This window comes from Macrosteles quadrilineatus, unplaced genomic scaffold, assembly GCF_028750875.1.
Source record: "Macrosteles quadrilineatus isolate MER2022 unplaced genomic scaffold, UCM_ALF_1.0 Scaffold_3__2_contigs__length_128488019, whole genome shotgun sequence".
NCBI lineage: Eukaryota > Metazoa > Arthropoda > Insecta > Hemiptera > Cicadellidae > Macrosteles > Macrosteles quadrilineatus.
This window is the reverse complement of record NW_026542596.1, coordinates 15907288-15920931: the sequence shown is the minus strand read 5'-3', so window position 1 is coordinate 15920931 and position 13644 is coordinate 15907288. Positions and strand designations below refer to the sequence as shown.

General features: G+C 34.7%; 1 protein-coding gene across 3 annotated transcripts in view; it reads left to right on the top strand.

The window, feature by feature from the left end:
• LOC128989684 (stress-activated protein kinase JNK) overlaps nt 1-7518 on the top strand; it is a 59833-nt gene extending 52315 nt beyond the window's left edge. For all 3 annotated transcript variants that reach the window (XM_054411671.1, XM_054411672.1, XM_054411673.1), the window contains 6 exons: nt 180-377; nt 2182-2316; nt 2850-2979; nt 3370-3528; nt 5059-5183; nt 5580-7518. In XM_054411671.1, coding sequence (XP_054267646.1) covers nt 180-377; nt 2182-2316; nt 2850-2979; nt 3370-3528; nt 5059-5183; nt 5580-5735 — 903 coding nt within the window. In that variant the 3' untranslated portion in view covers nt 5736-7518. The remainder of the gene's footprint in view (nt 1-179; nt 378-2181; nt 2317-2849; nt 2980-3369; nt 3529-5058; nt 5184-5579) is intronic.
• Nucleotides 7519-13644: the final 6126 nt, after the last annotated feature.

Genomic DNA, 13644 nt, shown 5'->3' with positions numbered 1-13644 from the left:
CAGAGGCCCACATAAAATAAACGGTCAAAAGTATGGAAGATAAGAGCTTGGGCACGGGTGAAAGATGAAGAAATTTGGTTCAATCCTTAAAAGTTTTACTTAAAATCAGGCATTTTTTTTTTTAATTTGGTACTGTGGATAAAATTTGTTAAATTATTGCTTTGCTACTATGTTGACAGATCATTGGCCTGCTCAATGCGTTCACACCTCAACGGTCGCTGGAAGAGTTCCAAGACGTGTATCTTGTGATGGAACTCATGGATGCCAACCTGTGTCAAGTCATACAGATGGACTTGGACCATGAGAGAATGTCTTATCTGCTGTACCAGATGCTGTGTGGCATCAAGCATTTACACTCAGCTGGCATCATACATAGGGTGAGATAGAATTTGCCTTTTTAAACACTTAAGTTTTATGAAAACAAAGTTATTTCTATGTTAGTAATTGCTATTATTCTATTCCTGTACTTGTTTCATATACCTATTATAAGCTTATCACAGGAATTTCCAAGGGCTTTTACAGAGCCCCAAGTCAAAATAAACACTTTGGTGGTAGCCGTTAATCTGGCACATTGAATAATTGGGCATTTTATCTAATGGTGAGTTTGCCTAAAGAGTTGCGGACCTCTCTCCGCACAACGCAATGCGTTGCACGGTTGTGTATTCCTAGCTCTTCTGCAAGGTGTCAGTAGTTGTTTGCTAACAAGTGAGGGAACATAAGCTCTCGTCCTCTAAGTAAGAAAAAAAATATTGTTGTTGATGTTATGAGAGGAAGAAGAGATTGAAGATGAAATTGACTTCATTGGTGATCTTTTTAACAAAATTGGATGACCACCGACTAGCTCTAACAAACAAGACTATGTTAAATAACGTGCACCACAAATGTAAAAAAAACCGATTTGCTGGGACGCAACAGCCGTCTACAACGGACTCTGGACAACAAATTCTTGGCAACGAACTCTCAGCAACGAACTTTCGGCAACGTTGCTGAAATAATAGGATGCACAACCTGTTATTGGTGGGCCAAAAATGTTGCCATTGCATTGCTGGGAAACAACGGTAACTTACATCTATATCGTGCAGCAGTCAAACAGTTTATATTTGACATCGTGAGACAGCTCAAGAATTATATCTTGGATGTCGTGACACTGACTTTTATCATTGAACGTCGTGACACTTGGCTCAAATTCATCCAAATGCCATTTGACTATCTTAGGATTTTAGAAGTATTTACGGTATTCTAGCAATAACAATAATTTTAAAACAGTGCTAAGTTATCCAGTTATATAAAAAACCTGTGTATTTATTTTGAATTGACAAAAAGTCCAGGACACTCTTTGTTCTTGTTCTTGGTACAAAAACCTTTTTGTGGTATATCCCTTAAAAAAAAGATTTTTTTGTGTTTAGATAACAATTTTAAGAACAAGTCTTAAAATTGCACTTGCAATCTGAATCAGTAATTGTATTGCAGCTATTGTGACATAAACCGCTTTAGAAGTCAATCATAAATTTATAAATCATTCAAAATAAATTAAATAACAGGAAGAAGAAAATTTGTTAGTACATTCTAAATGGATATATGTAGGATGTATTGTGTTATAAAATTTGAACTTGGATTCAGGATTTAACCATAACAAACCACCGATTTTGTTGTGTTTTTGCGTCGGTAGTGTGTGAGGATGTTGAATTACCAGTATTTTAATTTACTTTTAAAATGCTTGAATAAAGTTCTCAAAAGAACTTTAAATGTAAGAACATTTTAGCTTGCTCGAATTCAAGCAACAGGTATACTAATGTTAATTTAGTAGATTAATTGAAAATCAATCCAGGCAAATAGAAATTCCCTTAGTCAGCAGGTTTGCTGTAGCAGGGGTATTCTTAGTTTTAAGCTGGGTTTTCCTGGAAGCGGAATGGACCGCCATAGAAATCACTTCTCTACACTGCACTCTCCGCATTGCACGTTCGGCTTCCCCGCCTAGAAGCACCTACATTTTAAAGAATTAATACCATTAGTAAAATTCACTATTCACGTTATGATAATCTTGAAGTGACAATGTCCTTGGGAAAACCTGAAGAAGGCTCCTTTGTGAGCCGAAACTAGTTGTTTCACAACCGATTGGATTATCGACATTACAGGTATTTAAACCACTTAAATTTAATCTTGATTGTTTTTAATTTTCAGGACCTGAAACCCAGCAATATAGTTGTGAAATCAGACTGTACGTTGAAGATCTTAGATTTCGGCTTGGCCAGAACTGCTGGCACAACGTTTATGATGACTCCGTACGTTGTCACCAGATATTACAGGGCACCTGAGGTAGGCAATAATTTACCTCTAGGAAATATAGCTCTAAATTAAAAATGGAATTGCGTAAACATACCAATTTAAAATGTCATCTAAAGAGTGTAACCGGTTTTGAATAGTTACCAAGTTAGTTAAAATATGATACTGATTGGATTGTGGCAGCAAATTCGATTTAGACTATTAAATTGAAGCAGTATAGATTGATTGAATTACAATGCAAACATGTGAAGCTGATGGTGGGTGTTGAATCAATGAGGGAGTCGCTTTGTTGTTGACTACTGAGTTGGCTCTTTAGCCAAAGACCTTTCATAAGCCAAATGGTCGAGGGAAACTGGGCTCAGTTTTGTCACAATTGAACCAGCGACCTTTTACCATAAATTGAGACTCGCTCCTCTGAGCTTTCCAATCTTGTTTAGAACTGAATCCTTCTGTTTAGGTTTCAATAAATTGTGTCTATATTATACAATCCTCAATTGCTTCCTCAGGTAAAATTATTGGATAAATGTTGGTACCTGTCCAGATCTGTGATATAGCGTTGTTTGCAGGTGATCCTGGGTATGGGCTACAAAGAGAACGTGGACATCTGGTCTGTGGGCTGCATCATGGGGGAGATGATCCGCGGAGGAGTGCTCTTCCCAGGAACTGACCATATTGACCAGTGGAACAAAATCATTGGTGAGTACTTGACATTTTCTATTTTTTGTTTTATAATTTAAATCAATTTTAATTTTACTTTACAGTCTCAAAGAGGACAAATGTTTGAAATTAAAACAATTTTGACTCAGCTAATATATCAACCATTAACACTGGAATACCTTGGCCCCATGGCAAGTCTGATTGGAGGTCAATAAACAAGAGTGTCATGAAATCAGAATGTAAGTATCAAGTCTAACAAGATATACTTTGCACATTATTTTAACAACTACCTTTATGGTAAAGAATCTTTAAAGTTAGAGACCTTAATATTATTTGTCATTTTAAAATGTTCACTAACCCATGATTGTTAAAAGTCCTATTATTGCAGTCATATTTCACAGGTGTTTGATGTAGTTGTATGATTTGTAGAACAACTTGGTACGCCCAGTGGAGATTTTATGAAGAGGTTACAGCCGACTGTGAGGAACTATGTTGAGAACCGGCCTCGGTATCCAGGCTACCCCTTCGACCGACTCTTCCCCGACGTACTGTTCCCCTCCGACTCCTCAGAACATAACAAACTTAAAGGTAATCCCACAACAAAAAGCGTCATTTTTAGCGACTAAAATTAGTCAGTAAAGTTCATTCTTGTACTTGTAGGGGAGTGCCCCTTGCTTTTCGTCATATGTTCCACGCTAGAGCCAAAGGACTATATTGTAGATGTGCATGCAAGGCCATAAAAGACAATTAACCAAAATAATTTATACAAGTATAGATTATCCGCTGTTCAATCTTTATAAATAAAACTATAATTTTGTTTGCATCTACTAATACAATTTTTACTGTGTTATATGGCTTGTTATATAATGGGAGTAGGCCTAAAGATCGATGGAGATTAATTTGTCAGTGAAAAAAATTTGATGGAAAATTATATAAATAATAAAGCACTACAACAAATTTCCGGGAGCGTTTCATAAACTCCAAATTTCACAAACTCCAACGCTTAAAATATTAAATAAACAGAGCGGTTCATAACCTCCAAATTTCATAAGCTCCAAATCTATAACATTCAAATAATCACTGTTTCACAATGTCCAAGTTTCACAAACTCCAACGTTTAAATATTAAATAAACAGAGCGGTTCATAATGTCCAAATTTCGTAACCTCCAACGGTACAGTCTGGGCCAGAAGTCTCTCTAGTGGTTGCCACAGTCAGATAGCAGGCACCGTTCGCCAGCGCTCAACTACTGATTATACGTACATTTTAATGATTGAAGAACACTCAGATGTGTGACTCAAATATGTGTTAGCACACAATGTGCAAATCAAATTTACATTTTAGCGAATTTCCCCTATAGGGAATAAGCCATTACCGTGGTACTCATGGTAAGACCTGGTCCCGGGACCGATTTACTTTTTCGTTTTGAGGTCCCTAGAGACCAAAAACACCATCAGTTATATATATATTTATATGTGTGTCCGTTAGCGCGATAACTCGAGCAAAAATCATCCGATTTTGATAAAATTTGGTACAAACGTGTAAACCTACGTTTATACGAACGAGTTCGCGAACCAGCATGATCGGACTATGGAAACTCTTAAGAATATATACTTATACTCTTGAGAAAGCAATTACGGAGCAACAATGATACTTCGTGTTACACCGCTACAACAGTTGAACGTGTAGCGCCTACATACCGAACCACGGCAACCTCTGCAGCGACTTCTGGCAGAGACTGTACCGTTGGAGCTTATGAAACTTGGAGGTTATGAACCGCTCTGTTTATTTGATATTTAAACGTTGGAGTTTGTGAAATTTGGACATTGTGAATCGGTGATTATTTGAAAGTTAAAGTTTTGGAGTTTATGAAATTTGGAGGTTATGAAACACACTGTTTATTTAATATTTTAGACGTTGGAGTTTGTGAAATTTGGACATTATGAACCTCACCCAAATTTCCTGTGCCCCCTCTTGTACTCACATTTTACAAAAATTAACTCAAAGACAGTTGTTGTTATTTTTTTTTTTTTTTTTTTATTGTGTGTGGCTGTTGCCATACATGGACGGATGAGTCTTGAAGTAAACCATTGTATAACCTGTGTTATTGTAATTGCAGCCAGTCAAGCTAGGGATTTGTTATCTCGGATGTTGGTGATTGATCCTGAGAAGCGGATATCCGTAGATGAAGCCCTGCTGCATCCATACATCAATGTGTGGTACGACGAAGGGGAGGTTAACGCAGTAAGTACGAATGTTTGACCAATATTTTTTTTAAACTATTTGTATGGCAAAAGATTACATTTTAAAGAGCATATCGTCATTCTCAATTATACCACATTATGGCCTCATTTATACTTGGCAATATTATGAGTATTGATGAAATCGTAGGGGGGGGGGGTGAGCTGGCGTAGTGGTTAGAGCGCGGAACTTCAGTCCCTGAGGTCCCGGGTTCGATCCCCGTCAAGTCACCAATGGATTTTATCTAAGTGATAATGCTGCAACCTCTAGGTATAGCCTGAAGTAATGTGAAAAAACAATCCCAGGTTCGTGCCTAGCGTCCTAGGACAGGGAATATTTTAGTATAGTCTGCAGGTTTGCTGCGGCAACTATTGTAATGTAACACATGTTTGATTGCAGCCTGCGCCAGGCCCGTATGACCACTCCGTGGACGAGAGGGAGCACACTGTAGAGCAATGGAAGGAGTTGATCTATCAGGAGGTGATGGAATACGAGATGAGTCACAACGCGAGTCGTACAACTCCCGAGGACTCTGACGCAGCCGCCCGTCGGTAGAACCACCAAAACCCGTTAATTCCACCATTCGTTTTTAATTCAGGTTGTTATTTGATTAGGTTCGTTTCATTCTGTAGGACTTGTACTGTACAAAGTGTAAGAAAACCCTCTGTATTATTATTCACTCAACCAAATTGGTTTGTATCATAAATATAAGCGTATATAATGGTGTTATATAAGGTACATTTCTTTAAACTGTGGGACATTTTTATGGTTTTTAATTTTTCATCGGAATATTAATTATTGACAATTTTTTTTAATTTTGGCAGTGGCTTTTGGTAGTTGATTTAACATTTTTAGTTAGACATAGTGGTAGATTACTAACTAAGAGTTTATAACAACATTGACAACGTTACTTATTTTTCTAAAATGTATTGTTATCGATAACAACTATAACAATTTTGACAGCCCAATTTTTTTTTTAAATTGACTTTTTAATTAATTCAACCATTGTATGAATGTTTTGTTCCTTGATAGTTTTAAAATAATTGATTGACTGCAGTTGTTATTACATTTATAGACATAGAATAGTAGAAAAAGACTCGTTTGGTGTGTGATGCACATAATCATAAGAATTGCCATTTGATTCGATATAATTTATTATGTTATTATTTTAACTATTTTAGGGAGTAGTCATATTAAATTAATTTGAATATTAATATTTTATATATTAGGTAATAAATTTATTTTCTTTAGGTTAGCGGATGTAACATTCTTGTATTATATATAGTTTCTTTTGCAAACTAGCCATTTATGTAGTACCTGTCTTTTTTTCAAAGGATTGTAAAACTAATTTTACAAAAATTATAAATCTAAAATTATTGCTGCTCAAGGAAAATGATATTGTTATTGTTATACCGGGCTGAAAGGCAATGCTGGATGTTTAACATTTTATTATAATCCTAATTACTACTAACTGTATCAATATCTGAACAAACTACGTTTGTGTAATGTAATAGTTTCTTTTTTTATCTAAAAAATGTGAGTCAGTGTTTGTTTTCTTCACCAAATTATTTATTTCCTCAAGGATAAGATTTCTTGAAATTGAAAAGGTGTGATTTGAAATATATAGACCCAGCTGGTCTGGGGCCTAATATTTTTACACTTTTAAACCACAAATTGAAATGTCCATACAAAGGTAGGACTGGATTTATTCAACCAATTAATTCTCACAAATTGACATTAACATTTTAGTTTTCGTTTTGCTGACTTGATGAAATAGCCAATCAAAGACAGTGTGGTCGAGTCCTCATCTTTGTTGTTAAGCAGTGAGAGTATAGATGCAATCAGGTGTTAAGTTGCTGTACAAAAACTCGATGATAATAACTTGTACAGTTTTTTAACTTGTTGCGGGTGCAGTGTGTGGTGTTTGGACGTTATTGTTACGAGTCCTTAGTACTACCATTTTATGTAATTTATACTGTATTTATACCGTTTGAAGCAGAGACACAGATCTGCAGTCCGGTCCATTTTGCCAGTACAGTAGAGTGTCGTGTGTAGTTCTTTCCTTCTAGCACCTTGTTCTTTTCTGTAAATATTCCACTACCGGTATCTCCTTTGTGAATAAGTATGTATAGTCATAGGCTAGAACTGCCGCAGGACACGAGTCACTGTTCCAAATCGTATGTGATAGAATCCTTTTAGGCAGACTCCATTTTGTTGTGTGTGGGCGCAAGTTAGCGGTTTATAAAGTAATCAGTTTTCAAGGTCGACATGCAGGTATATTGTCTTATTGTAATCACGTCTATCATTATTCAACCAACCAATAAAATATGATTCTTAATTATGTTATTCATGTAGAACCCAGATTCCAGATTTTAATATCAATCTTGATGTTACTTAGTATCCCTCATGCATTTTGATTAAGGGATTAAGTTCATTTATCACCAATACACTATTGAGTAGTAATGGTCAAAACAAAACCATAATTTTTGAATGTGAAAACCAAAACCGAGGAATAAAAAAATGTAATCACTAATCTGAATCTTGAATATTTAAATCTTAATGCAAAACTTGTAAAATATTTACTGTGCAATAAAAAATGTTAAGGTACTGTATTGGACTTCTGAACCTGAGTTGCATATTCATAATAAACATAGCCTACCTATATAATTCATAATAACATGAATATGCAAACTAAATAAACTTAAACAAAAAAAACATTGTTTTGATAAAGAACAAACACTTAAAAAATCAATAACTCTTGACACTATCCTCAAAACATGAATGAGGTTAAGTTTATAGTGTTAGTTTTTGAGTTTTGAATCTCATAACTTACCGAGTGAATCTAAAAACCATACAACCAATACATTTTATACTATTAATTAATAAACTGTGATGTAATATAGGGGATAAGAAGTCACAATAAGATCCAAGGGAACCAAGAGGCAAATATTTCAATTACAGTAGAGTCTCCAATTAGCTGACCTAAACCAGCCTCAGAGAGGTGAGATTAGCATATTGGTGGAACACAGAAAATAGTAAATACCTCCGCCTCAGCAAACCTGCAGACTAAGCGAATTTCAATTTGCCTGATTGGTTTTACTGTAAAATATCTCCTTAAAAATATCACATTTTCCCCTATTTCAATAGAAATGGCATAACAAGTATTTAGGTTTGCTGCAACAGGGAGGGTTAAAAAGTGTTTTTTGTGAAATGGTAATAGTTGTATAGAAATTAATACAAATACATCTTCCAAATTTTATCAAAATATGTTCATAAATAAGCAAATTACTACAGTTTACTTTTTCTCCATATAATTTAAATTTTAAATTAAAACATTCTTGGAATTTTCGCAGTTACTATTAGGCGCATACTAACGCTTCAATATACTAAATTATTTGTTTTTTTAAGCTCTACAAAATGGTTCGGAAAGAAATTACATGTGAAAATTATGTGTTTTTAGGGTCAAAAATGGGAAAAACCAATATCCTGTTGGTAAGGACTGTAAGATTAACCCCTGTTTCCTTAGTCTGATCCTGGTTCGCGAACTCATTAGAATAAATGTAGGTATGTAGGTATAGGAGTATCAGTTAGCACGATAACTCGAGCAAAAATTACGAGATTTTGATTAAAATTTTGTCAAAATCTGATCATTTTTGCTTGAGTTACCGTGCTAACGGACACATATATAGGCCTATATAAATATATATATGAATTTGAACAGATGGTGTTTTTGGCCTCTGGGGACCACAAAATGAAGAAGTTAATCGGTCCCGGGTCCAGGTCTTGTTATGAGTACTACGGTAATAGCTACTTCCCTATAGGGAAATTCGTTAAAGTAATTTAATTTAAGAAGTGCAAAAATAAACGATAAGTATAACCAAGTGTAAGTCAAGAGAAAGTACAGATGTCTGAACGTGAAGTGTGGTGTGTATCCTCCAATCACAGTCAAGGACCTCAATGAACTCACTATGCTGCTCAGCCATCCAACAGAACACATTCTTGCAGTAATTCAATTCAAATTCTCTTTATTCATTCACAGTACAAGTTTTTATACAATGAATAGCGTCAAATAAATATATTTGAGTACTCAATCGTACACAGGAAACGTCAGATGGCTGAGAGACTGGACAGTAAGATGTTTGACCTACGACCATTTGTTGAACTAGCCTTTTCAAATTAGTTCTTATAATAGAAAATACTTCAACACATTATTTTTTTTACTTAATAGCACTAGTTTGGTAAAGTAACGAACCAATAAGGGAAAAGAAATGAATAAAAGGGAAAAGAAGTAAAACTGTAATGCCTTAATTGCCAACTTATCAATTGATAACGACCAATTCAATTGTTGATCCGCCAACTTCCGCTGGAAACACACATACCTAAAAGTTGAACACAACGATTTGCTAACCAACAAGTTCAGGAAGGTTTAATGAAAGATTTTGAAAATGTCAGATAGTTCTACAGGGTGTCCACATTCTGGAAAGTCAATAGGTTATAATGGAAAAATCAATAGGTTATAATGGTTTAGTCATGGAAAAAAATTTGGTCATTGAAAGTCATGGAAATAGGCAAAAAGTCATGGAAAGTCATGGAAATCCCCAATGATGGATGGATTTCAGGGGACCTTTCAATGCTCTAGTCGGCCGTAACTCCGACTATTGTAGTATTTTTCGGAATTTTCACAAATGTACGACAATTTCAATTTATTTAGTTGTCTTAGTTTATGGGTTTTGAGTTTGTATTAGTTCATTGTTGTACATTGTACTCTATTGTTATCTGTTAATACATATTTCAATATTTTCTGTGAAATAACTTGACTAGGCAGTATTATTCGTGTGTGTATGGTATATTATAATTTTTTAGTTAAGCTCGTGAGTCATGGAAATCAATGGTTAATGGTCATGGATAGTCATGGAAAGTCAGGGAAATTAATGACAAAATTTCTGTGGACACCCTGTTCTAGTGAAATAGACGACATCGAAGTAAATGCTCAAACGGTTTGTAATAATATTTTCACCACACTATGATGTTTTTGGATGTATTACATACGTTAATTGGTGGCTGAAAGTACCTAACGTTTTGCTGGCCATGCCAGCTGTCATCGTAATTTGGGGACAGAGGTTTTTACAGCCCGAGGCCGCAAAATCAGCTGTCCGCTTACTTACTTAAAACATGAATGCATTTAACCACACTCCAGACTGCTCACCTTTACTACTTCCTTCACCACTTCCTACGTTACGGACCTCAAGCTAGTGTCGTCATTTGATTATATTTATGATCCATACCGTTTCTATTCTAATATCTGTGGAATAATGCTATCAGCTATTTCTTTATCTACTGCATTCAAAAGTCAACAGCTGATCATGTGTCTTTGTTTATGTGTCAAATACTGCTTCCATAAGGATTACATTGAAACTTTGAGACCCAGTGGGGCAGATTCCTGTGGGACTTTTTTAACGCCATATAGATGTTGGCACTCACCGATATAGTCTTTATCACCATGCAAAATTTGAAAACGATTGATTCAGCCGTCTAGGAGGAGTTGGCGTATTACGAAATGCACAAGAGTCGACGTATAAGAGCTTCGCTCGCTCCGCTCAATTAACAACAACCAATTATAAGCAGCTCTCGTAGTTAGCCTTTAAAACACTTTTTTAAGGTTTTTAAGGCCTTAAATTTGCTACTCAAGCTCGTTTAATAAACTACTATTACTGTTTCATTGTAACCAACAAGTAAAGTCATGGGACATTATCTTTTTTCACATTTTGTCAAAGAATGTGATATTTACCAAATAAATGCAATGTGTAGCATACATCGAATCAAGTAAAACTGTTGATTAATAATTAACAGACTATAAGTCTGTGATTATAATTAGTCACTAGGTGAAACCTGTTAAAATCGACGGTTACTTTCAAGGCTTACGCTAATATGCGATAAATAATCAATTATCAAAACTTTGCCATTTACCTTTTTGTAATGAGTAATAAATAAGTTTTAAAGATAATAATAACTATTGTGCACGTTACAGAATATGGTTTGATTATTCAACAAATCAAATATTTCCAGTACGTCAACAGAGTTATTATTACCATAGACTAACCAACACGAGTAGACTTCTCATCCCATTGTAAATTTTGAAGCTCGTTTTTCATGTCTAGTTCATGTACGCCACACTAGGCGCTAGTGTCGACGAAATTTTGTTTCTATTATTTAAGGGGTAATTTCTTGATTTGTGCTTTACTGTTTGGTTAAATAACTAGGGGACAATTTATTGTTTATGATTACATCGTATTATTTGGTTAAACGAGGTTTTAAATTACTGTATTAATGGGAAACAAATTGTAAACAAAACACGACCTCTACATAAACCGTACAGAACTAACAATAAAATTGTCTTCAGCTGTTCCATTAGGATGAGAAATCTACTAAGGGAGTATGTTTTATCTATGTTATTACTACGTTAAATGGTTTCATCTTCTTTTTGAAAACTTTTAGATTGTATTAAAATTGTGTGGATGGATCTCTTGTGGTAAAAACTTCAGCAATTTCGTCAGTGCAAGGCAGATTAAATCTATTTGAGAAAAAATATCTGTTGAGAAGGCACGTTCTTACTTCAAAGTGGGGTCTACCCTTAAGCTGTTAAAGTTTGATTTTTCTTTCATCACGTCGGCCATGATACCATACTTCTGTGCCAATGAAACCTCTAGTATTCTAAAAACATTCAAAGGCTCTCTGAGGGTAAGCTCTTATTTGTATATCCATATTCAGTTAGAGGTTAAGTGGTACAAAATGCAGAAACCAACCCGTACAATAATTAACGCTATAAGAAATAATTCTAAGAGTTACTGTGATATCTTAATATCACAAAATCTTAATTTTCCACTGATTTTGTAAGAGAACATTATATTGCAAAACCTGACACGATGCAAAAGAAAATCGATTTCAAAATCAGAAAAAAAATATTGCAAACACTTCATTTTGACAAATTCCTTATAACATAGTTTGAAATATATTTTAAATATTAACAGCTGTGTAATCAAAAAGTAGTGTAAAATTATCCATATATATTTATCCATAGGGTAAAATTTTGTTCTTTTACAGAAAATTAATTTTTTTTCACAAAATCATAAAATAACAGAGACTGCAATTTTCCAACAAATATGATCAATTATAATATGATAAAAATAATAAATCTAGCTAGTTACAATAAATATACAAAGCAAAGAAGAATGAAATACGCTTAGTCCACGTTTAACGTTGTCCAACTTCGACATCGTCCCCTTTCTACTCCTGAAGAAGATATATGCCATTGTAAAAGGCCTCATAAGGGACAATGTCGATTATGAGGCCTTTTACAATGGCCTCTTCTTCAGGAGTAGAAAGTAATCATGACTTCCTTCTCGGAGTTTCTGAAAAGGCTGGTTATTAACTGATCGTATTCAAACCAGGGGAAAAAATTAAACTTCACCAACTTTTCCTAGGTACATTGAGATTGGTAGTATTTCTAGTGTCATAACGATTCCTTGAACTTACAGTTTGATATTATATTCATTTTCCTAACAATTATTCTATTAGCGAATTTCCCTATAGGGAAGTACCGTAGGTCTCATGGTAAGACTTAGGCCCGGACCGATTTACTTTTCCATTTTGATGTCCCCAGAGGCCATAAACACCATTCGTTCAAATTTTTATATATGTCCGTGAACACGATAACTTGAGTAATTTTTATCCGATTTTGATGAAATTTGGTTTGAAGGTGTAAGGCGGGATAAACTTGAATGAGTTTGTGATCCAGCATGATCGGACTATGGGAACAGGGTTTTATGGGGTAAAAATTGGTTTTACTCATTTTTGACCCTCAAAACATAAAATTTCCCAATTTTTCTCTAAACCTTCTTAAAGAGCTTAAAAAAACAAACAATTCAGTATATCAAAGTGTTTTCATACGGTTATTAGTTACGGAGAAAACAAAAAATTGTAAATTTAAAATTCCCATGTTATTCTTATGGAGAATATTGTAAAATGTTGTCGTTTGCGTGTTTATGGATATATTTTGATCAAACTTGGCAAATATATTGATTTTGTACTAAGCTATAATTATTTTACTTAAAAACACACTTCCTTGTAGCAGCAAACCTATGTACTCGTTACACCTAATGTTATTTAAATAGATGAATAAATAAATTAAAATCAATTCAGCCAAATGGAAATTCGCTTGGACGGCAGGTTTGCTGCGGCGGGGGTATTTAAATAAATAATACTCGCTAACAGCAGCAACAGATTAAAATAAATCACAAAAAATCCCATACCCCTAAACTAGAGTGGTATCCAAGACTTGTAGGCCTAAACACTAAACGTTGACAAACAATTTACTTTGGCTATATAGGTAAACTCTGCAAGGCTGCTACCGCTTTGGTCAATAAGAGGTCTCAGTGGTATAGGAAAGAAGTGTGGTTCTCAAATT